Here is a 25,333-nt window from a genome sequence, read left to right as displayed (position 1 = left end):
CCGGGGAGCCGCGGCGGGGCAGCGCCGGCTAACGGTCCCGGGCGGCGCCGCTAGGCGGAGAGGGAGGCACCAGGTAGCGGATATAACGGTGCGGAGGCAGCCGAGCTCCGAGGGGAGCGGCGCGGGGAATTACTTTGCCGCCCGCCCGATCTCCCCCCCTCCTCCCCGCCTCTCCGCGCTCGGGACGGCGCCGCCCGGCCCCCGCCCCGGCCCCGCCGCCGCCCCAGAGCGGCCGAGGCTCTGCCCCGCGGGCGCACTGACCGTTGTTGCGGCGCGGGTTCGCCTGCTTCCTGCGCTTACACCTGGGGCCATCCGCCATGATCCTCGCGCTGGTGTCTAAATGCTCCAGTCACCTCCTCCCCCGCCCGCCCCCCTCCCGCCCTCCCCTCCCCCCCGGACCTGGTTTACGACACTGGGTGGTTTTACTTTTACATCACCTTCCTACACCTAGCGCTCGCCCGGAACCTTGTTGCTAGGGGAGACGGGCGCTTTACGGCAGGACGTTTAAACGGCGGCGGGGGAAAAAAGTTGCGGCCGCAGGTACCGGCGGCGGCCGGGGGGTCGGCGGGGAGGGTGCATCGCGGAGGGGGCATCGCACGGGGACCGGGCACCGAAAGGGGGGCAGCGGGGGGATACGCGTGGGGAGACGGGCGGTGAGTGGGGTCCCCGTGAGGCTGGGAGGGTGGGGAGGTTCCCCGTGGAGCGGGGACGGTGAGGGGGGGATTCCCGGGTGGGTGCGGGCAGTGAGGGGAGAGTTCCCGTGAGGCGGATGGGGGGGGGGGGGGTTGTCCCTGTAGGGCGGTGAGAGTGGGGGAGGATCCCCGTTGAGGGGGGAAGCAGTGAGGGGAGGTCCTCGTGAGGCGGGGGGAAGATCCCCGTGGAGCGGGGACAGTGAGGGGAGATCTCGGGGGGGGGGGGGGGCAGTGAGAGGGGAGCCATGAGGCGGTGAAAGTGAGGGGAGGGGGGCGGCGAGGGGAGTCCACGGAGGGCGGTGATGGGGGCTTCCCCACTACGGTGGAACGGGGAAGGGGGGGTCCTCGTGGGGCGGGGACAGTAAGGGGGGCATCCCCATGAGGCGGGGAGGGGGGATCCTCGCGGGGCGGGGACAGTGGGGGCGGGACGGCGAGGGGGGGGTCCGCGGAGGAGGGGGAGAGAAGTCTCGTGAGGCGGGAACGGCGGAGGGGGGAACAGTGAGGGGAGGGGGTGTCCCCGTGGGGCAGGGACGGGGAGGGGGTCGGCAAGGGGGAGTCCGCGGAGCACGGTGAGGGGGGGGTCCCCGTGAAGCGGTGAGGGGGATGCCCGTGGAGCGGAGACAGTGTCGGGGGCGGTGAGGGAGGGTTGCCGCTGTGGGGGGGCCAGTGAGGAGGGGATCCCCATCAGGCGGGGGGCGGCGAAGGGGGAATCCCCACGGGGCGGGGCGGTAAGGGAGGGTTCCCTGCGGGGCGGGGAAGAGGGATCCCGGTGGGGGCAGTGAAGGGGTTCCCGGGGCGGTGAGGGGGGGATCCCCAAGGAGGGAGAGAGAACAGTGAGGGGAGTCTCCGTGGGGCAGGGACTGCAGAGGAAGGTCCCCGTGGGACGACGGGCGGCAAGGGGGGTCCCGGGGCGCGAAGGGAGGGTCCCGCCGGCGAGCCCCGCCCCGGCAGCCGCCCTAGGTGCAGCGGGGGCCGAGCCGGTGCCGCCCCTTCCCCGCTTGGGTCCCCTCTGCCCTGCCGGCAGCCGACAGGGAAGCGCTGGCAGCGCCGGCCGGGACGCATCTTGACCTCAGCCCCGCGTCCAGGTCTCGTCGGGAAACGCTCAGCCGGGCGAGAGCCCTCCTGCTCCCACCCTGTGTAAATTCTGTCCTCCTGGGGCTTCGCTCCACCAAGCTTACTGCTTTTATGAGGAGGAGAAACGATATAACGTTTTATGTCCTAAGAAAGAAAGGGAAGGGAAACATTGTTACAGATAATAAAAACAACTGATTTGTACTCAATAAACATATTTATTGTATCAACAATTAAAACATTGCCATCAAACGCTCCTACTGTTTACTTACTGTTGCCTTTCACTTTTCACTTCAGGCAATAAAATAATTTCTTATGTTCCCATTTGTTTCTAGGCTTTCTTATAATAATTTCTTTTTTCTTATCCTGAGATGATTCTATAGAATTTATAGTTCTATGCTTCTGGGGAATGCTTTTATCCAAACAAATTAGATTTCAGTGAAAGCATATCTGTTAATGGGATACTTTTAATAAGTAGTTGATGGACTACTGAATTTCGAGGCCTTACCTATGCTGCGTCTATCTGTCTCCACGTGTCGTGTTCACACGCTGTAATATATCACAGCATAATGCATCTCTAGGAAAGGAACAATTGAACACTGGCAGTTTGTGGCAGTTCCTGACATCTGAAGCTTCCCCAGAAATCAATACGATCAGAAATGCTTAGAAAAGATGTATCAGGCTAAAAGGGATACAGAGTTAGGTAAAGAGCTAAAGGGATTTTTTCAAAATTAATTGTACTCAGAAATGTACTTGAATTGTGGAGGTGGGTAATCATGTGGAAACAGTTGTTGCCCGTCTTTACGGGTACAAATTGTTTGTCTAATATATCTCAGAAACTGGTAAATTTAGGTGTAGTGTTTTTACATGCGTATCTTTACCCAGCATGAACCGCCTGCTGACTTCAACAGTTTAATGAGGATCTATCTGAGGCATTAAAGAAGGGTAGCAAATCAAACTATCCCATTGCTGTGTTTGATGGACTAATAGAAGTCGTTGAAAAGCATTAGAATTGGCATTAGCTGGGGATACTGAACCCCAAACAAAGGGGTAGCTAAGAACCACAACGTGAAACCAACTAAAAGATAAAAACAAAACTTGTCATCAAATTTTGAGTGAGTGAATTGCAAAGTTTAAGGGAGAATCTTGTTTTAGTCCTGCTTTCAACATTCTTGTTTGTTGAGTTTTTGTACAAAAGATAGCTGTGGGAATGAAAATGGTTGGACATGAGAGCTTAAGGTGTTTTGGAATTTTTTAGTATTTTTGTCATTCTGTGGATGTGTATAGGTTTTCATGTTTAGTTTTCAGTTCCTTAAAATTTGTTGTGTTTTAGAAGGTAGTTGCAAAAATAAAAATATTGATGTGTATGTAAATGTATTTGAAGATTTGTAACAATATGCATGCCCTGCATGCCCACGCAAAATTCTAGGCCCCTCTTTAAGTGACTTTCAAGTAAGTTGTTTTCATTGAGTTTTGTCACCTTTCACCTCTGGATAAGAATCCTTGTCTCTTCATTTGGAGCAATTTATGTTTCTTAACAGAATGAGGACAGAAACAGTCTCCTGGTGTTTGTTATTGCTCTTTCAAACAGCCATGGTGTCTGTTTGAGCATGGTGTCTCTTGAGATTTCCAAGCAGCTAGGAGAAACTAGTGACAACTCTTGCTGCTCAGTAGTTTCTGAAGAGCAGGACTGAAACTGGCAGGAGCATTGCTAGCTTTACACTGCTTTAGTTTTGATAAATGAGAAGAGAAAACCAAAGCAAATTTTGTATATGTTATCTTTGGTACCAAGGAGGTCTAGAAACTTGAAAAAACCAGAGGATAGTGTTTTGCATCAAGTTAACAATTACTCCTATCACTATTCATTGTGGAAAGCGTCTCATTCACAACTCGTAAATAGATACACGTATGTGTTGATTTTTGAGGTTTTGTTTTTTAAACTTTTATGAATTTAATCCAAGCAACTGTGCACTTCATGTCTTTGTATACAAAGTTCCCATTATTTACTGTGCTAAAAAGCATCATAAGTAAGGATGCAGCCAGTGTCAGAGTGGTTTGACCTAATACCTTCTTCTTCACATTGTGTATGTAACTTAAACTGGTTTGTGCTGCAAGAATGAAAAATCCTGTTTTACCTTATGGTGCACAGTTTTCAATCTGACTTCTCAAGAATTAATTAATGTACTAATTTGCAAAATCCTAGGAAAGTAATATATTTTCTGCATCCTCCTAAATGTATCAGGCTTAACAATATGTTTCTTTAAAGGAAGAATTCTAAGATGGTGATCATCCATAACAATCAGTTTGTCTCTAGTGACATAATTTCTGTGGGAATTGAGTCAATCTAAACAGGTATAATGTAGTAGCAATGTCAGATTGCATAGCTGCCATACTTCACCATTTTTTAAATTTATTCCCATTGTCTGAAGACAGGAATTAAAATACTTCAGTAGTCACACTGGAGTATGGATGCTTGAAAACCAGTTACTGATTATTACGGACAGATTTTGCTGTTTTAAAAATAGTCATGTGTGTTGTGTTATGGTTTATGATCTCTTGCGTATGTATTATTAAATAAAAACATTCAGTCCTCTGTTTGTATGCCTACTCCTTATTCATGTTTATGAAATGAAGTTGCACATCCTGTTTTGAGTATTCTAGATTTAATGGTGTTCATTTAGTTGAATGAATTTAGAATTACACTAGCAAATGACTCAGTGAATTGTTTCTTGTTTCATTTCTGGTTTGTGGAAATACTTTTTTTTTTCTACTTTCCATTAGTGAAACTTTATTTTCAATTCTTTGTATTTTCTTGGAGTGTCGGTTCCTAAAATTGACTTTTCAGTTGATGATTTTTTTTTCCTTTTTGGAAATACACTTTTGCTCCCCTATAAAAATTGTAGTTGAAAGATTTACTAGAACAATGACCCTGAAATATTCTGCTTGACTGCAGCTAGCTGAAGAACTAATCTTGAATAAATGTGGATTTTAAAGATACCAACATACAGCTTTAGTACCCCTAGACCCAGATGGTCTTGCGATTTCTATTTTTGCTTCCAAGTGAATGTAAGAAGTTTTGAAGGTGTACCCTGGGATTTTGGACAGTCTCAAAAAATGGTAAAGACATTTGAAATTTGCACATTCACTTAGAGCAGAATTTGTTAATATTTATCAAGATAAATTGTTCTCAGCTTATCATTTTTTTTCCTGTTTCTGTACTTTACCATGAATTTATTTGTTCATTTAAAGCTATTCCTTATAAGTTGTCATGTCTTGCACGACTTGAGAACGCTGTACCTGCTTGAAAGATTTAAGTATAAGGATGCAAACTGCCAGAAAACATCAGCATGTACGTAGCTATATGTAGCTGTAATGACTTACGTATATGCAACTGACTTTTGAAAAATCTTCCTTGTTATGAAAAAGTGTTTGTGAAGATCACAAAGGCCTTCAAAACCGCTTTGTTTCTCTTGCTCTCCTTTTGCCCTACTTGTCGCGTGTTGTTTTTCTCTTGAAAGCAATTAACCTCTGCTGATACCTATGTCAGGTTGGTATGTTGCATAAAATAGACGTATGAAAACATAACCAGGACCTACAATTCCATTCTTATGCTAATTTTAACTTTAGATGTGATCTCTGCTTCAGAGCCTTCACACAAGCAAAAAAATTATTTTAAAAAAAGAATTTGAAAAGGTCATTCCACATTCTTAATCCAAAAGGCAAATCTTGCCTGTTCAAAGTGGAATTGGAATGCAAATTTGGGTAGAAGTGTTGGATTGTGAACAGTTGTGAGTTTAATTTGTTTTCAAAATACCCGGAACTTCAGTTGAGAAGGTCTACATCAATAGTTTCTTTTCTACTACTAGATGCAGTAGCAGAATACTGTGTCAAAATATTATTTTTTGCTTTAAATTACATCCAAACTTGTGACTGATCAAATTACAGTTGTAGTGCAGCTAGACTACCCAGTTTTATTAGGAGCACATTTTCCATTCATCTTTGTTTATGATGACTCTGCTTAAGTGTCCTTATCCATTATATTATCTAATTAAACACTAATGTATTGTGAATTTTTTCCCATATGATTCATGTTTGTTTCCTTCTGTAACTTACACTGTTTCTGATTTAGTTCTGCTCTCCAGCCTCTTGCTGTTTGCTGTCTCACAGTCTTCTGCAATTGCTTATTTGGAGCTACTCTCTTTGTTATGGTATCTGTACAGCTGGCTCACTCAGCTTTTTAAATCCCAACTTAAAATTGATTTCTTAATTATTTCATTGCACATTCTTCTTATTTACATCTGTCTTTTAATTGCTGGAACACATTCTAATGTTAGATGCTGTTCATTTGTCTTTTGTTTTTTTCTCACTGTGAAGCTCGTAATACTTTTGCAGGAACTGTTTGTTCATACACAAAGGGAAGCTGCTGTTTTGGAGCTGCTGTAGTACTGAAGCTTGCAACACATATTCTGAATACCCAGAATTAACATAAAGACAAACAGAAAAAAAGAATGAGAGTCTACCAAAACAAACAAATAGATACAATTGAAAGTCTAATTTTGTTTAACAACAAATCATCGGTCAATGCCATATGGAGAAACATGGATATTGGAATGGCTATTTTCTGAGATGTGAACTGAAGCTTTGGTGTACTCTGCATAGTTGGTCTGATTCTCCTATTTGCCAAGTTAAAGGTCTGTCTGGTAGATACAAATGTATGGTATTTATAAGGATAACAATATGTTTGAAAATCAGATGCACAGACCAAATTTGTTTGCACTATAAAGCTGTGCAAAAATCTAGTGTAATTCTATCTGAGTTTAGTTTACTGGAGCATGGAATAAGCAATTCAGTGCAAGAATGATCATGTGTTGATAAAGAATTGGAAAAGGATTATGATTCTCATGTAAGGCTATGCATATCAGCAGTTTTTGATTGCAAGACCAAACAAGGAAAGCCTAGTTTGGATGGATCCAAACAATAAACTTTTTTTTTTCCTCTCATGAAAATAAAAGCCTAAAAAGATTTTATGTGCGATCAAATAGATGTCATTTTTTACCCAAGTATTAAAAGCTTGGATTAGAGCTATTGTTACAAAGAGAGCAGGTGGTCTAGGGGCTTCCACGAAACAAATGATTTGAAAAATCCCTTTATTTGGTTCCCTCTTCTTACTGGGGAGGTTTGAACAGAGATGTCTGTGCTAGGCAGTACCCTATATCACTGGTCTTTAGATATTCTGAAGACCTTTCATTTTCTCTTAATGATGCTGACTAACTATGTAAGTACTGGAAGGAGAAGAGCTCCTGTGTCATCTTCAAAGAAGTACTTTGAAATACTCTCTGCCTCTCTCACCACTTAAATAATTGTTCTGACTGTTAGGTAATAATCTTTCTCTAGTTCAATGACTGGTTCAAGTATTTTATAGGAATAAAAAACATTTGTCAACACAGATGAAGACCTTCTGAACTGTTGTCCTTAGGAAGGTGAATTGGTATCAATGGTAAATGATAATGATTCTGATTTCTTTGAGGAGAGGATAGAATCGAACCTTGTTTTTTTTAATATCCTCGAAGAATTCAGTGACTACTGGGCTTTCCTATTAAAGATGAATTATACCCAACACTTCATGCATGCAGGGCATGTTCTGAATGGACCAAATCAGTTTCTGTGGAGCAGCGAGGTAGAGAAAAAACGAGTTTGAAGATCTGTAGATGGTTAGGTATAGTGAAGACCTAGACAACTGTGGGGATGACCAAAAGCAGATCTTTTCTTATTTTTCAGAATACTAAAAAATATGTAAAACAATTTTAGATAACATTATGATGTATATCTGTTACTACATTGTGTCTGTTTGTGTACACACACATATGCATAAAGCTATTTTTAAGGATTAGGAAGGTCACAAAGTCATGAGCTTGGCCTAGATTCATGATCCCTTGGTTATACCCACATCTGCCTGCCCTATCCTCCCCAGGAGATTACTACAACCACAGCCGAGGCTGCTATTCAAATCCTCATGTATTAGCAAACTGAAAACAGTGGTAGTTCAAATTAAAAGTACCACGCTGGACCGGCAGCTGCAGACTCAGTCTTTCTCATGTTTATTTGATGTGACTGAGGAGGTTACCACTTCCTCGTGTATGACCAATGTTCTTTTCGGCTGTTCCAGCTATATCCAGCATGGATAGCAACATTACAGAATGGAAAAATTAATACTTCTCTTTTCAGTCATAGTGTTTTAATTTTTATCCCATATTATCTTAGCTATCTTACCCCATCTCTTCCTATGCCTTGAGAAGATGTCTCACTTGGCAGTGTACTAATCTGTCTTTCCTCCTTGTTCAAAATAGTTCCCAAACCCTAATCATGCAGGTTATGCAAACCCCACTCTGAAGAAAATACTGGAATTTCCACAGAAGACATTTCTAGGCAGATGCTTAAGTTTGATTCTGACTTATATGACATGCACTATATGGAAGGTCATACATCATGGCAGACACATTTTGTTCATCAGAGTTGGCTTCCCAAATGCTTTGAGAAACTAGCCAAAATCACAGCATGGAAAATTCCTTGACTGAGAAGAGTGTTTCAGGATTCATCTGGACTTTTTTTTCCAACAGCATCTACTATAATGACAAATACCAGCTAAGGGTATACATCTCTGCATCTCTACAGGGGAGCAACGTGGGGGTGTAGGCAACAGAAAATCTCTAAGTACTTTTCATTCCACTTTCCTGCTGTGAAAAGATTCAGATATCTCCAAACCTTTTCCTCTTCCGCATCAGAATCTCCACAAACTCATCAGGAACCTCTTTCTTTCTCCATTAAAATAATAGCAAAACCACCTAATTTCCCTTTTGCATTCCTACTTGGATCTACATACGCGTTTGACATTTCATCCTACGTGCACTTCCAGCAGATGTAGGCTCTGTGGCCTTGCAATTAGGTACTATGGTAAGTGATATCTAATTTTAGGAGATGCCATATGGCTTTTTCTGTATTTTCCTAGATAGTTTATGAAAGGTAAGCCTGCTGTTTCATTACAGAGATCCATCACCCCCTGAAGTCATGGGAAGGCACATGCTTCCTCAAGAGGATCCAGTACTCCTTGGACTGCAGTCCATAAGCAGACTCTTCAAGAGCCTTTCCTACCTCCTAGTTACAGGTATGATCTCAAAAAGAAAACATAGGGATTAATTCATATCAGGACATTGATATGGAGCCCAAGGATGTAAGTTTTAGGGTGGTGTTATAGCAATCGTTTTCTGGCTCTCCCATTAGAAGATGCCATTTGATTTTAGGCACTACTAATCTCTGATTTTTAAGTTTATATACATTTCAGTGTGAGAGACCTCTCTTCTGTTATCTGACCATCTGTGATCCTGTTATAAGAACAAACATCATTCCAATATTAGAAAGAATATTTCAGCTTGCAATATTTAATCAGTATATATTGAAGCAAGATGCAAAGCAGTATCAGATGAAAGCTAAACTGCTTTGTTAGATGCTAAATAAGTATAACCTTCCTGTCTAGAGAAAGTCAAAGAGTTTAAGAAATTACTGGCTTAGTGTTGTGCAGAAAACAACAAGGAGCAGTCATTTAATAATAATAATGACATATTTAAATATTATTAGAGTAATAAACACATGAAGATTAAGATATATTGATTATGATATGTGTTAAGACATCTTAGGGGTTAAGATAAACGATGAAAAGAGTGTTAGGTTTGTCTTCGTGCCTCTCCCATAAGGGATTAGGTTACAAGGCTAAAGGTAGTCTCCTTGTTATCATTTTTCATTATGAAATTTTTGGTGCTGCTCTGTCAAGCTCTCACAATGTGTTTCCAAAACAGAGTCCATCTGACTGGTTGTCAGACGCTTGCTGGTGGTGTATCTGCCACACAAACCATGTTCCCTCCTCACCTGACAGTGGTGCTCATCCAGCTCTTCCCTGAGAGGGAATCTACAGAAGGCTCTTAAAAGAAGAGCCAGGAGGCTCTTCCCCAGAAAGCAGGTCTCTTTGAGGTGGTTTTTGGCATGTGCCTCACCATATTCTGCTGAGACAAGTCAGCGTTAAGTGAATACAGATTCTCTCCTGTGAGTCCTAATTACGGCTGAGGATCTGAGGAAATGATGGAAGGAAGCAGGAGGGCTGGAGTGCTTTCATGGGTTCTTCCTTTGAATATCCAGGAAAAATGTAAGGAGAGGGCCCATGGCCCACAGTACCCGAGAACTGGAATTGCAGGCTATGTGCAGCTTCACCCCTATTGGTTCCATTCACAGGACTTCTACTGGAGAAGAATTTTTTAGGGTGACAAATTAATCTCCTGCAAGCCCCTACAGAGCTGTTTGTAGTGGGTGTTACTATACAATTTGCCAGCATCAGTGATGTATCTTTTGCACATCCAGTTGCTCCTTCTTAGTATCCATTTCTCCTTGCTTAAATTGATTCACATGGTATCTGATTATTTTTTCAATAAATTTCATATTCTGTAGCAATTTATGTAATTATGAGAGTGATTCAGTGTAACTTGTTGAGAGTAATCGAAGTGTAGTTACCTTTCATTCATCTAAGGGCAATAAAAAGCAAAAAGCAGTTATGATCCTTTCTTGGAGTGACACAGCTGAAATAAATCCATTGCCCCAAACTTAATGATACACAGTGTTGTCTGGAGTCAGTTCTGCAGATGGAAGGAGGGATGGGTGGAAGTGGGTGTCACTGGCACACAGCCTGCAAAGCTGCTCATACAAAGGCAGAGAGAAGCAACCAGAGGAAAAACAAAATATGCTTTGGGGAGAGAGGCCAGCAAAAGAGCTTTTTTGGTACAGTGCTGTCTAAAAACAGGCTTGAAACAGCACGTAAAGAAACTGCCTTCGAGTGTTTAATTTCTGCTTGGTTAAAAGAGCCATAAACCCGACGTTTCTGAAAACTCATCTGATTTGCATTCAGTAGCCTCCAGCTTCGAGGGGACGGGGCTACAGAGGGGCTGATGCCAACCCCTGCCTCGCTGCCCTGCTCCGGCTCCATCAGCGCCCTGCTCAGCATGCAAAGCAGCCGGATCAGGTCGGAAAGGCCTCTTAAAGCATCAGCAGTAATTAAGGATCTTCAATTAGGAAATGCCTTGAGGCAGGATTGTGACCTATGTCTGGGAAGAAAAGGTTGGACTTTAAGTCAGCATCAGCAGCTTGAGAACCCTTGGGTTGGGTTTTGTTTGGGTTCAGTTTTGGGACTTTAGGAGGTTTGTTTTGGTTTGGTTTTGTATGTGTGCATGTTTCGGTTTTTTTTCTTTCTCATTTTAAATATCCTTACTTTTTATCCCTAAGTAGCTTGGAATTAAGTGCTTCAAAATTAGGTGTGCAGCAACAGGAGTAAGGGTAATGAAAAAACACATTTTAAAAAAATCTTTAAAAAGCTGAAAGAGAATAGATTTATTTTAGATATTAGGAAGAATTTTTTTATGTTGAGAGTGGTGAGGCACTGAAACAGGTTGCCTGGAGAAGTCGTGGATGCCCCATGCCTGGAGATGTTCAAGGCTAGGTTGGATGAGGTTTTGAGCATCCTGATCCAGTGGTGGTGTCCCTGCCCATGGCAGGGAGGTTGGAACTGAATGATCTTTAACATCCCTTCCAATCCAACCCATTCAACGATTTTATGGTTCTATGACTCTATAAATAGTGATGAACAAATAAAGAGCAAGACAATTTTCAGTCATCTCCAGAATTTTGATTAAGTAACACACAGTGTTACAAAAAATAACAGAGCTACCTGTAGTGCGACATCAGGGACACCTCCCAGAAAACTCAAAATGAATCTATGCAGTAAAGGTCCAATGGAGTATAATTTTCATTTTCTGGTACAAACTGCCTTGCTTTCAGCCACTTTTTACACTTTCAGATGTAAGTAATCTCCCCTGGATGGTGATTCCAGCATTACTGCAGAAACTGTCCCACTGCATATTCTGTAATAAAAAATAGACCACAACAGGTTATATTTAACAAGGAAAAGGGGAGTAGAAAATGGTACATCTGCACAATGAATATAATATAACATTGACTTGGAATTTCCTGACTTCAGCAGTCCCTCCAATATAATAATGCATTAACAGAATTACACTTAGCTTTCCTCTTTTAAAATGAAAATATTTGAAAGCAAAAGCCTTTTCATCTTCCAAGTTCTTCTGGCTCTGTGTGTGAGATAGTGGAAATAACACAGGACTGTGTAACCACAGCAAACAAGTCGAGTGGGAATTCTGCAGCAGCTTAGCTGGCCTGAAGCAGAGTGGTAGTGAAGGTGAAGCCTGGATTTTGGATTTAATAGATGGATTTTTTTTTCCTCCCTAAACTCCATTCATTTCTATGTATGAAACTAAAATTAGTCTTTGTAGGCAGAACTGGGGGTAACCTATAATTAAGGATGTCTGACATTTCCATTATAAAAGGTGGGTTTTAGTTGGCTATAATTTCAGGTGTTGGTTGGTTTAAATTTTAACTGATTAGGCCGGAGTTTCCCTTTCTGGATATCTCCTGCAATCTGACTTTTCTGAGAGGGATACAGTAGAGAATGAACAAGAAGTTCAGCAAATTGTTCATCAGTATCTATAAAGCAATTAAGCAAAAATACATTGTTTTTACCATATAGAGAAGCTCTATCTTGCTTAAAATTTAGCAAAGATATCACCCTCTTGTTAGGATGTTTTTTCCTGCTTTCTGTGGAAAATCTCAGTATATTTAGCAAAAAAGAAAAAATAAAAAAGTCCATCTACTTCAAGCATGCTCCAAAGCAGGGACAGAATTAGAGCACTGAGGAACTCCTGATGGATCCACCAGTAAAATTGCTGAGACGCAGCAGAACTATGTACATATTTAACCTCCCAGCAATTTTAACATTAGTGGGCTTAGCTGGTGGAGTGTATAAAGTTATTTTGCTTCCCTATTTTACTGGTTAAATTCCCCAATATAGACAGAACTTCAGAAGTGTAGACTTTATTCTCTGTCTTATAAGTGAATTTTGTCTTTAACATTGCTGTAAAACTAAACCTATGACACTGAGTGACTTCTTCCTGGGTGTTTTCCTAGAAGGCATTACCAAATGATCTTTGGGAACTGGTATATTCAACCATATAAACAAAAATATCAATGATGTGTAAAATTTTGGGATCTTGGTCAGTAGGGATCAATCGACATACTCTGTATATAGCTCTACATCTTAGCTCCGTTCTTCATTAGATATGGTTTTAATATCCAGCCCATTGCTACCAAACAGAGGTATTATTGATGTGCCATAGTCAGAGGCTCTGGTTCTGAAGCTTTCTCAGTACTCTACCAAAGTAAAATTCCCTTCTGGTCTTCATTGTCCTCTTATGATTCTCCTATTAGTTTTTTTTCTGTCATCAATAAAATCTTCTAAGAAATAAAAAAACATAGAACCTGCATTATCACTGGTAAAAAAACAGCCTTACTATTGTTTACAGAAGCAATGCCAATCTTTTTTTTTCTTGATAAGACAGCAAATGTATTTGTTTTCCTTTACAGGTTACTCCGTATGTCAATAAATTAAGATATTGGGGTTTCACACTACTGTTTTCCCAGGGGAGGATTTGGAGATAAGGTCACAAACCAACAGATTTTAAATAAGGTGTATTGCTCCTGGTTTGGAAACAGCTCTTGGAGTTGGGTGTGCTGTACACTGAATACCAAGGGGCCTGACCAACAGACTAGTGCCATCATTGCCAAGACTCCCCAAGATGCTGGTGGATATTGGGTCAGGCCCTAGAGGTTTTCTGTCTTCTTCCATTTAACTGCAGGCTTAGAGCAAGCCTGAGCAGCTTTTCCTGTGGTGAGCTTAAGTGTGGGATCAAGTGCAAACACATATGTTCTTGTGGCTTCGTTGGACTTAGAAAATCTCGTGGGAGTATGTATGCAACTTAGTCGTGATTGCTGCAAGCTGTGAGCGCGTCCCTGCATGTCAGGGACACCGGAGAGCCTCAAAACCTTGTTGAAGACTATGTTACGGTTAATGACATTGGCTATGTAGCTGATATACAGTGTGCAGAAAGCATGACTTCTATATAAACCAGAGAAGAATAAACAATGTGAACTGGGACTTATTTTGATGTGCAAGTTCAACACATTGCTGCATCTTAAAATAATCTAGGAAGTTGTGTTTGGTATTTTTTCAGACCAAACACGTTACTGATTTCAGTAATTAAAAATCATGATGTGTATATTGCTTACAAGTTCTATAAGCTAAATCAAGGTTTGTCTACCACCTAGGTGGTGTCTGCCTACTGCATGTCCTATTATTTAACTTAAGGGGAAAAAAATGTGCTGGCAGTATTTTTTTCCATCTGTTCCATAACCTCTGATACTGAGCTTCTAAAAAGTTTAAAGTAGACTAAACAGATCACAGTCAAAACAATAAGGTTGCTTTTCACGCATTCTTTAAATCAGATGTTTTAATTACAGTTTTTAATTTGCTTTCTAATTAGAAAACCGGTCCACAATATGGTATCTATCTTCTTTTATTTGAATCAATAAACACAGAAGTCCTGAGAAAGGGACCTCTTCCCTCCAGGGAGTCTTTTCTTGTTAATGTTGACTCAGGCTGTTAGTGCTTATCCTTGTCTCCTTTCCTCTTCTGCTTATTTCCCAGTCTTTTCTCTTTCAGTTCCCCCTCTTGTTTCCCGATGTGACATTCATTGCCTTACACATGGCATGTATGCATGTATATATTTGTCCTTCCTATTTACCTGCTGTGCTGTGACTGCACTGTATTTGTCAGTCTGTGTTGTTAAAGTAAGCTCTTTAAGGAGGCTGAATGGTGCTTTTTAAGCCTATAAAAATTTCAAATATGAGTTTCATTGAAAGAGAAACAAGAGAAATACTTCAACTATAAATAATTCGTATGCACTTTTAAATAACTTGTGAGACCTGTTTGGAAAGATCATGAAGGTTTGCCTCTGCACTGAGGATCACAGTGCTGGCTGAGAAATTAGTGTTTTATGTGCTTACAACTTGATTAAATTGACATTAGTTGCTAAATGGTCTCAAGGTTTTGGTTTGCTCTGAGCTTTGGATGGCATAGTGAAATTTTCTAACTTCTCTTTTATGGTTAGCTGAGTTGGATTCCTGCAAAGACTTAATTTGTATATTTAACTTTGTTTTGGTTAACTGTCTGTGTAAAGGCTTTTTAGATTTGGGACCCTGATTAGTTTCTTCCTCACTGAAAAGACCGCTGTAAATTTCAATAGGGAAACAGAAAAGTCCCTTAATTTTTAAGGAAGCTTTTAGAACAATAATTTGAGGATGTACTATTGAAAGTGAGTTGCATCAGCTACTGAGTTATTTTGAACTAAAAAATGTCAGAATAACAGTGACCTTGTTTTTGTGTGTTCAGGCTTGCTGCTGCACACAAGGAAATTCAGAAACTACTTGCGAGGGAGCAAGTCATCAGAAATTCAAATGTATCCAAGTGCTGTGGGGTCTCAGGCCTGCAATTCTCACTCATCTAAGCACAAGTGCGATATATATTGGGTCCCTGCAGACTTTATACACATCTTGCTTGTAGTCTGTGTTACTCCTCTGTGTCAGCTCTGAAGGACTTCTCCTCTGATGTGAAAATAAAGATCAGTTAAAACAAATACCATAAAAGGACACAGTAGGATGTTTCAAATTTTAGAGACATTATCTGTCTTCAAATCCCCTCACTAGACCTACATTAAAATAATGATCGCAACCCAGATAGAGAACATTTGAACTGTCCTTTTCCAGGCCAGATGTGCTGTGTTATGTAATGCCATTTTAGGAGGATTGCTGTAGCTTGGAGTAAAAGGAAAATGAACATATTGTAGATACTGTTCCAAAGAGCAAATGTCATAAAAAAATGTTATAAAACTCAAGGCCTTGCACAAAAAATCTTAGCAAATGCAAGTCGTGCACAGAGTCTTACCTACATACAGGCTGAACTCTTCAGCAAGGTACAATCCAGCCACAGGCCCAGAGCCACACAGCCACAAGAGCCCAAGTACACATCCCTCCAGCAGCACACTTTGCACAGATACAAAAGCATTGTAACTCCTAAGAGCTTATTCCTCCAGGCATGACACATTGCTAGGTTAAATGCACCACAACAGAAATTTTCTCCATATGCTTTTGAAAACCCTACTAAATAAAAACCATTCAAGCAAGTAGTTGTTGATATGTATGTGCAACAGGCTTCCCAGAAATTCCTTGTAAATAGACCGTCAATGTTTTCCACTGTTCACGGGGAGAAAATCTGCTGAGTTCAGGCCGCTGTAATCAAATCCACATTGCATAGTCACAAATAGGGAAACAAAGGACAATCACTGTCTATTTTTTACACTGCAGATGCATTAATCAGACTCCATTTTCTTCACTGCTTTGGATTGCGTTCTTACAGTGATGTGCCAGCCTCCTGCCTCCACCGGTTACTCAGCTGTCCCCTCTGTCACTGCAGACAGATCTGGGGACAGCACAATCGCCACTTTAAGCATTGCATGGTTGTGATTCCAAGTAGAAGGCTAATGTCTACACAGAGCATTGGAGAGACAGATGACACACCAGGAGCAAGGCTTGGAGCATCTACAGTAAGTGTCTAAACACGTATAGGGAGGATACCTACCTTAGCTGAATCAGGGATCATTTCTTTTCTTTCAAATCTCTTTTCACTGTGAAGAAAATTCTCTTCCCTTTCAGGCATTCTGTAGAATGAGCAAAAATAGGAACCCAGCTACGCCTCGCCTCTCTGCAGGGAGGTGAGAGAGGGCAAGGACAGAGGGTGCTGTGCTGTGGTTATGCCTAGGGCACAACCTGTGCAGGAACTCCCTGTTCTCAATGAGAAATGTGATGTTTAGCAACTCGTTTGTTCTCAGAGGAGATGGCAGAGCAACCACAGTCTGCAAGAGCAGCAGGGAAGACTGTATGGGAGCTCTGTTCCCTGAAGCCTAAGCCTCAGTGTGTTTATATTTTAGGCACCCTTTGCCTCCAACTCGTAGACTTGTGATGCAAGAGTGGATAAACAGTCTTTCTCAGCGTACCAAAGAGAATCCTGCTTTCCCCTTGGAGAAGAACTCCACAATAAATGGGCAGCTTTTGTAAGCTCTTAAAGCACTCTGTGGCTTCAGACTCTTTATAAGGCTGATTAAGGGGTAGGAATGGACAGGATTAGGTAAGTAGTTCGGGCACAGCAAATACTGGTAATCTGCCAGCTCTTTCACCTTACCCTCTGCCTCTGGACTCATTTAACTGGGCCTGTCTGTGCTTGGTCACAGATCTCTGACTTGGCTCTGGGAAGACTGGTGTGCCTGCACAGCCCTCAAGCATTGTTCGGAAAAACCAGTGTGGGTTTTCAAATGTGTTTCATTGCTATAGCATTCCTAAACCTGTGCTCTTTCTTTTTCTTTAGCATCAATAATTTTTTTCCTTTTCTGGCTGAAAGGAGAGGTTTAAATAGAGATATTATACCTCTTTCCTGCCTTTATTTAGCAAGTTTTTTATTCTTATAAAGTAGCTTATTCATAAAATAAACTGCTTAACCTTGTAGACTTCCTCTGCACCTATTCCAATTTGACTTTGTCTTTTCTGAATCTAAGCAAGTCAGTTATTCAAAAGATGTCAGGAAAGGTGTCACCAATGCCTTGGACAAGAGCTTGGATTTTCCCTGTATTCCACCAACACTTCTTTGCATCCTACGATTTCTCAGGACCATACTGGCTGGTAGGCTACAGTAATCTTGTGATCCACCAGCATGTTAATGTTTATCTCCCTCCTTTGTTTTTTCCACTTCATTCTTGTTGTTAGTTGAAGCTCTTGATGTCACACTTTCTGCTTTAAAGTTCCGACTCATTTCTATTTGTAGCGAGGTGGGTGTTGGTTTCTTTTCCCAAGTAACAAGCAATAGAACAGGAGGAAATTAGAGGAAATGGCTTCAAGACGCACCAGGGGAAGTTTAGATTGGATACTAGGAAAGATTTCTTCACCAAAAAGGTTATGAAGCATTGGAAAAGGCTGCCCAGGGAAGTGGTTAAGTCAACATCTCTGGAGGTGACAGTAGATGCAGTACTTAGGGACATGGCTTGGTGGTGGACTTGGCAGGCTTAGGTTAATGATTGGACTCAATGATATTAAAGGTCTTTTCCAACCTAAATGATTCTATGATTCTATAATTCTGTTCTACAATTTTTTTGCAACCTCTCTCCTCCTTTCTGTTTGTTTCTGAAAAAAATATGCTGTATTGATGAAGTCCACTTTTCCTCATTATTGTCTGTTTATTTTCTTCAAGGCACTAGTATTTTATGCAAAACAATAGTGTAAAACTCTAAGTAGGAGAATCAGGAGGCCTTACTCTTTTCTGATTTGCATCAGTTCAGGTGATCTGCCCTCTGCACCAGGCCTGGTAGCTTGTGGAAAATGAGTGTTGAAGTACCTGACAATACTTAGAGTCTGCAGCTCACAAGGAATCACCATACAGTTTTTGTGCAATTGAATAAATGATATTGTGCACAATCATAAAAAATGGAGCTTCACAATTTATGTAACAATGTGCTCTGTTCTAAACTTTGCCTGCATAATTTCAGACAAACTATTTCTAGATAAAGTAAACGTAAATGGATATAACTAAGACTTGACAAAGTTATCAGACTTCCCAGTTGCTGGAGGTAAGCTGAGAGAATATAACATCCCCATCCTGTTCCTAACAAAATATTTTAGAAACTCCCAGATGGAGGATTTTCTGTGTTAGGGAGCTGGTACATCAGGTCTCTGAGTGGTCATGCAGCAGAAATAGCAGTGATCCACGTATCCTGCAAAGGTGGGGTTGATGAAGCAGTAGCAACTTTATAGCAGCTGAAACAGAAATAGAGGAAAAAGGCAAATGTCTGAGAATGAGTCAGCCAAGCAGTGAAAGCATTTTCTCATAACTGGGGGGTTTTGTAGATCACACTGAGACTTAGAAGCCAAGATAAGGCAGCAGAGTCTGCGCGTGAACTTTTCAGAAATCTTTGATTAATTGCGAGAGGATGGCATCTAAAATGTCCCTGCTCCTTTCTTTCTTTCTTCTATTCAGCTCCTATTTCTTTAGCTTTCTGTTCTCTTGCCTTTTCCTTTTTTTCTTTATTTTTTTTCTCTGATTAAATATAAATAAAAAGGACTGCATGTTCTGTGCTGTCACTTATGATACATAACTTCTTACCAGCAATCCCAGATTCAATTGTGATTTTAACCGACAGTTTGTAATTAAATAAAGACAGAAGGTTTAGAGGTTTCAGCTGCATATCTACATTTTTTGCCTTCTGTGTGGGTTTTGCAAAAATAACTGTGTAAATCATGACTTTTTTACATGTTTACATGTATAAGTATTTCTTCTTTTATATCTGATCAGATTAGTATTATTTAGGTCACCTCTAATCAAGAAAGCTGTGCTGGTATAGCAATATAGGGGAGTGACTGGGGTTTTTCTCCTTCCTGACTGAGGAAAATCAGAGTTTAATGCACAGTGAAACTAGAAGAATCCCCACAAGGATGTAACAGAAACTCATGCTTGATCTGAGAGAGATTATTTTCTTTTGGGTAAAGCTCTACAGGTAAGATTACTCTTTTCTTTTTCCTCTTTCCAGTGGTCCACACCCTGCTTCCAAATGACATAAGGCTGCCAGCATGGCTGCGCCAGCGTGGCTCTGTCAGCAAACTTCCTGCCGGAGCCCAGAGGACACTGCTCCGTGCAGCACTGCCATGGGTTGGACCTTGGCTGTGAACCGGATCCTTCCACCACCGTGCCGGCTGGGAGCAATGGGTCAGCCGGGGGTGAAAGTAGTGGCAGCAGCCACCATCCATGCCTGGGGAGGCTCAGCCACCTCCAGCAGCAGTCCCGCTCCCTGGCAGGAGCTGGCCCTTGGCGGCCGCTGAGCTGATGTATTTCCCCACATCCTGCCAGCTCCAGGCAGACAGGCCGGCTGCGAGAGCAGCTGCAGAGCAGAAAGTAAACTCAGAAAGAACTGAGAACTAATTTTGTGCAGCAATGGTTGGGATGGAGGATGCCTGATGCAGTCTGCTCCCGCAAAGACCAGTTGTCTTCCCCTGTTTGGCAGCAGTAGCCCCTTGTGAGGCTCTTGTCTTGAAGCTTCCCTCAACTGCGTGATGGATTCCCAGTGGGATGGTGCATGCTCTGTGGCAGCAGCATATAGCCCTCCTGCAGGAACGCTTCTGTGCGAAGCATCAGGAAGCAAACCTGAGTGCATTCTCCATCACTCAAACAGGTGAAAAACATCTGGGCACATTGCGTAATTCAAGGAAAAATAATACTATAATTTTCAAAATATAATGTCCCATGATTAGAAGGTGAAATTCTTTTCTTCTTTGGCCTTGTAGTATGTTGACTTTCAGAGGAGAGGCCTCCCCTTTCATTATCATTTTTCAGTGAGATAGCTGGCATTTCTTTACAGAATTGATCTGCGCTGCCTCCCCTAGAAACAGCCCCCCGTTCTGCTAGGAAAGCTGTGCTGCAAGGCAATCTCAGCTCCAGGTCCTCTTTCCATAGAAGAGGATCGTGTGAAACAGGAAAACTGATTCCATCTTGGGTCCTATGCACATCTAACTTGGCAATCCCAGTTCACGTTAGCAGAAGTACCAAAGATTGGGAAAACTGCTACAGAGGTCCCCGCAGCTTTCCTCTTTTGTTTGTATTTACTCCCTTTTAGTATCAGTACAGCTCACTAGGAACTTGTTATAAAGTAAAAGCTTTAAATGCAAACTACTTCCCAAGCCAGTGAAAAATATTTAAACACTTCAGGCATTCAGCCTGTGATTCAGAGATTTATTTATAAAACTGTTGATTTTGGGACACTAAACCAGTGCATTTAAACTGCAGAAGTGAGTCATATTTGTGGGAGGTAATTGCTACCAGAAAGTACAACTAACTTTTGTAGGTTTCTCTGTAAAATGTCCACTTATGATCTGCAACTACTAGAAAGAACATGCTTTGTTGTATTTCAGCACAAGTTATCTTTACAGACTTATGTAGCTTTATACATATATTCTGTTTTCCTGACATATGATAAAATAAATTACTCACATGCCTGAGAACTTATTTGGGTGTTTTTTTGTGGACTGTGTTGACCGGGTGACTTATTTAGCTTATATACTTTTCATGAAAACCAAAGACTTAGTGGTAACTACTAGAGAAAAGCCATTTAACATGGGAACAATGATTGTAGCTAGCACTTACAAAAAGCGTTTGTTCATCAGCAAGGTCTCTGGGTTCTTGTATCATCCAAAATCACAGTAATCTACTCAATCTCTTCTCTTCTCTGTGGTTAACAGATCTTGGAAACTGAGGGAACTCCAGATGTCCAACACCTGCAGAAGCTACTTGCAGAGCAGAAGGGAACTTTCCTCGTTATCCCTCAGTCATGGCTGAGGAATTCAAGTTTATTTAACTTGTGGTCACCTAGCAGCACTCCCTACCAGCAGATGAGTCAGACACTATGCCACCTATCCCAAGAGAATATCCTGCAACTGAGTTCAGAAAAATGTCATCCGTCCTGGCATACCAGGCTTTGAACAGTTTTTCCCATGTCAATCAGAGAGAACGTAGGGTCCACCAAAAACCAAAGTGGCCTTTCATTCCCAGCAGACCAGGAATCATTGCTAGCAGACTGAAAATGGATTTGCTATCCAGAATTGAAACCACAGTCCTCTGAAAATCTCCTTCCTTCCAAAATGGGCAGTTACAGAACAGGCTTTCTTTAAAAACTACAATTACCTGTGTGTGCAATTTGCCAGGAATCAGGTAGTCTCTGCTGCATTTCCCAGGAATCTTGTGACCAGACCATGGTCAGGAAGTCTTTCCCCTGTTCTCCATACTCCTCTAAAGTGAATCCTGTCCCATCCTCCCCATCTCTGACCCAACCACATAGCCTGTTAGCTGGTGTGGGTCAGAGATGGGGAGGATGGGACTTGCACTTGCCTTTCCATGGCTTTCTAAGAAAGAGAACCAAATGTTATCAGCCTTAGCTATGCCTCTTTGAACAGCTCCACCATGTTCTCCCTGTGGTTCTCAGACAAATAAACAGTTTATTTTTCCTGGTGTTTCTTTTTTTCCTTTTCTTAGGACCAGGTTTTAATTACCAATTGGCTTTGGGCAAATGTGCAGGACTTGGCCATGGCAGCAGGGCAGCCTGGCAGAGGGCTTCACCTTCAGGGAGCTCCCCATGCAGCTGGGATGCCACTCTGGTGGGCTTGCTTAGAGGAGAACTGGTGAGGGCCAACCTATGCTTTGAGATACCACACAATTGAGCAGTGTACACTACATGCAAACTAGGTACACTTTACACTGATTTACAAACTGCACCTTTGAGCTGTCATATCAGTACTACTTTCTACAGCAGAGTACATTTGGAAGGTAAATTTCCTTTCCCCTTGAATTCGCTCTACAAGAACATAGGTATTACTATTTCAGTCTGATTAATGGCCTACTCGCTGTAGTGTCTTCAGCCAAGGAGCAAGAGTTACCAAATCTTCAGAGAAAGATAAAACCTGCTAATAAACATTTATATAGTAAGATGCTTTTAAGGCACAATTCTTCCTAATATCAAAGTTATTTTTGCGTGAAATGTGCGCGAAAATTGAACACAAATCTCTTTTGATGGCTTTCTTGGTGGCTTTAAAAAAGGAAGCAGTTGCATCTAAACAAAATACAGTGATGGTATTGAAAGCAGAAAAATATTTTACTAGACACTAATATATTATGGCTATTATTTCACAAGGCAGAGACTATCAAAATGGGAAAAAGACAGGGCTAAGCACAGGTTTTCCTGTTTCCACAGAGTTTTTAGAGAAAACTCTGGAGTTTTTAGAGTTTCCACAGAATTTTAGAGTTTTCAGTGTTCATATTGGATGGAGAACCGGATGATCCTTACCATACAATTGGCAAAGCAGTTTAATGCCTGTGAGCCTTTAGCAATCAATATATTAGGACTTCAACGGTCATGGGTAATAAAGTTAAACATGTTTGCACCAAGATTAAGTGTTTCTTATATGTAACTTAATTTCATAATCTCATTATATGTAACTTAGTTTTGTAATCTCAAATCAGAAAATTTTTGTCAATGATTTTTAAACTTCCTGATTTTAGAACTGAAACATGACTGTACATTTTGCATATGCTGAAGAGGGGGTCTCTTTTAATTCCTCAGCACTCCTCGAGCCTTTCAGAAACCCTCCAAATGGTTGTGGGCTTTTAGGAAAGTTGATGATCACAACTCAGTGTTGGGCCGTTCCGTAAACCAAATGCTTTGAGGTAAGTGGGTCTCCTTACATGACTCATAATTTTTCCTGCAGCAGTGAAAGAGCAGTATATTCTGCTTCACTCACACACTTAGATCTGCCCAGCAATTACCTAGAGCTTAGTTCACATACTTGCAAAATACCATTCTTCCTGTGCAGGATCCTGATGGATGTTTGCCTGAAGAGCTGCATCCCAGTCACATCTCCTATCATACTTTTGTAAATGATGTCAGGGTTTTTTTTTGCTATGGTTTCACAGGAAGGAGAAATATGAGGGAAGAGAATCATATTACAATTGTTTGTACTTCCTGAGACTGATGCACATCCCATTAAAATACATTTCTGTATTATAGTTACTCTGTCTTCTTCATGTTGTCACTGTTGCATCAAAACAAACAAGTCAGGGACAGAAATGCTGCTGTGACTGTGCTGCTGGCCCTTGACCACTAATAGTGAGGCCAAATAGGGTTTCTGGGGGACGTTTGCTAATATACTGGATTCAAATTCCACCTCAAACAGGCAGATGCTAAGCCAGCCTGGCCGAGCTCCTGCTGCTTCTGCTTCTGCTTCTCCAGACAGAAGAGGAAGATGAAAAGCACAATTCTGGGAGGACTTGACTAGCAGCACCGAGGGCTTGGCTAAAGGTTTTAGAGGGATTACCAGTAAAGTGGTGCCCCAGCCCTGGCTCTTGGGTGGGCAGGGCAGGAGTGATACGGGGCTGGCTCTGCCCAGCCCAGAGACATCTCCCACTGACAGCCCCTGTGCTCTGCACAGGCAGCAGTAAAGGGCTTTTCCCACTTCCAGCTCACCTGGCCCTACAACGTAGCCCCTTTCTCTTGCTCCTTCCTTTAGCTGCAAGCTGTTGCTTGGGTTAGGGTGAGCACCCTGCTGGGCTTTGCTTCTGTGGTGCTTGCTTGGGGCTTACCACCACCATGGTCCCACTATTTTTGGGCATAGTTAGTTGGTGCAGCCTCCTGTAAACTACTGCAAGTAGAAAATCCCTTAGAATATTTCTTCTTTTCTAACAAGGAATGCCTTGCCAGAGCACTGAGGTGACCAAGCCCAGCCCTTGCACCAGGAGAGACTTACTTCATCCCTTCTTGCTTCTCCATCCTTCTGATTTTTTTAAGGACTCTCTACCTTGTAGCTCCTGCTGAGAGACTTTTGCCTGATACGGAGAAGCTTATGAAAGTCTGCCCGCACACAGTCAGTCAGACGGACAGAATGATCTTCGTGTTTTGGGACAGAGCTTGGGCTCTGCAGTCTCTGGTTTGTAAGGGGAATAAGCAGTATTTTCAAGCCAGTTGATTCACCTTCAGGGGACCTAAAAGAGTAGTGGGGATTGCAGGGATAAAGTCTAGTCATAGACTAGTCATAAAAAGAAGAAATTTTAGTAGAGCAATTTCAATGCTATCTGACAATTTGTTTAGTTCAGTAGAGTTGAAATGGCCAGGTTTTTAATGCCAACAATTGAGGTTTGTAAAGGAAATACCAAACCAACCTTAGCGGAAAAAGAGGCGGACATTAAATTACAGAGCAAAGATTGCATTTGCTTTGTGGGTGGAGAAATAAACAAGTTACAAAAAAGAAAGTAGTTTGAGTATTTCAGTCCCGTGTTTCAGCAAAATGGGACTGAAGCAGAAAAAGATTTAACAGTAGTGGCTGATCTCAAGTAAAGGCTCAGCAAGCTGTACAGCGTTGTTGGCGAGGAGCAGGGAAGGAGACCGATACAGGAAAGTGCTGCAAAAATACTCAGAAACTGTTGCTTGATCTCATAATGTAAAGATTTAAAAAAAGACCAGACCACAGATTCTTGACTGTTCTTATTTCAGCAAGTGCCAAACCCCACATTCTTTAGTGTATACAATGGTTTTTCTTGGATACAGTGTTGACAATATACACTTGTCATTGGACATTTGTGTAATTTTCCCTGTATAACGTGTAGCAGTGTGCCCTTGAATTCCTGCAGCAGCAGCAGGCCAGCTAAATTCACCGAGAGCCCGGTCTTCCGTCCAAGAGGCATTCCACTGAAGCTGGAGAAACTATTCACAGTGTGGGGACTGCCAAGGCACACTGGAGCAAGGATAGCAAAATCTTCCCTTGAAATATCATTTCAGTCATTTCAGTTTTGTAAACTACACACTGCATGGGTAGACTTATTTGTCCACTCTGTGAGGTTGAATGTATTTCACCCAGAAATGGGTGCAGAGCCTGAAAAACCACTTCTCAGAATTAGTAGGTTTATTTTGTAGTGCAGCTTGCCAAGCCCAGGT

At 41.9% G+C, this 25,333-nt stretch overlaps 1 protein-coding gene and 1 long non-coding RNA gene across 5 annotated transcripts in view; one reads left to right on the top strand and one right to left on the bottom strand.

Annotated features, from left to right (window-relative positions):
* ZEB1 (zinc finger E-box binding homeobox 1) overlaps positions 1–371 on the bottom strand; it is a 121,230-nt gene extending 120,859 nt beyond the window's left edge. The window contains exon 1 of the mRNA XM_054057713.1: positions 262–371. Within this exon, the coding sequence (XP_053913688.1) occupies positions 262–319 (58 nt within the window). The 5' untranslated portion in view covers positions 320–371. The remainder of the gene's footprint in view (positions 1–261) is intronic.
* Positions 372–451: 80 nt separating this feature from the next.
* LOC128851393 (uncharacterized) lies at positions 452–23,389 on the top strand. Of its 4 annotated transcripts, none has more exons than XR_008448755.1 (5): positions 452–540; positions 8,807–8,925; positions 16,128–16,366; positions 16,751–16,947; positions 19,394–23,389. It is a non-coding gene; the product is annotated as an uncharacterized LOC128851393 (long non-coding RNA). The 4 variants fall into 4 exon arrangements; XR_008448754.1 differs by lacking the exon at positions 452–540 and adding an exon at positions 1,503–8,714; XR_008448753.1 differs by lacking the exon at positions 452–540 and having other exon boundaries at positions 1,503–8,925; positions 19,394–23,388.
* The last annotated feature ends 1,944 nt before the right edge of the window (positions 23,390–25,333 follow it).

This window comes from Cuculus canorus, chromosome 2 (assembly GCF_017976375.1).
Source record: "Cuculus canorus isolate bCucCan1 chromosome 2, bCucCan1.pri, whole genome shotgun sequence".
Classification (NCBI taxonomy): domain Eukaryota; kingdom Metazoa; phylum Chordata; class Aves; order Cuculiformes; family Cuculidae; genus Cuculus; species Cuculus canorus.
This window is presented reverse-complemented; position numbering and strand designations above follow the sequence as displayed.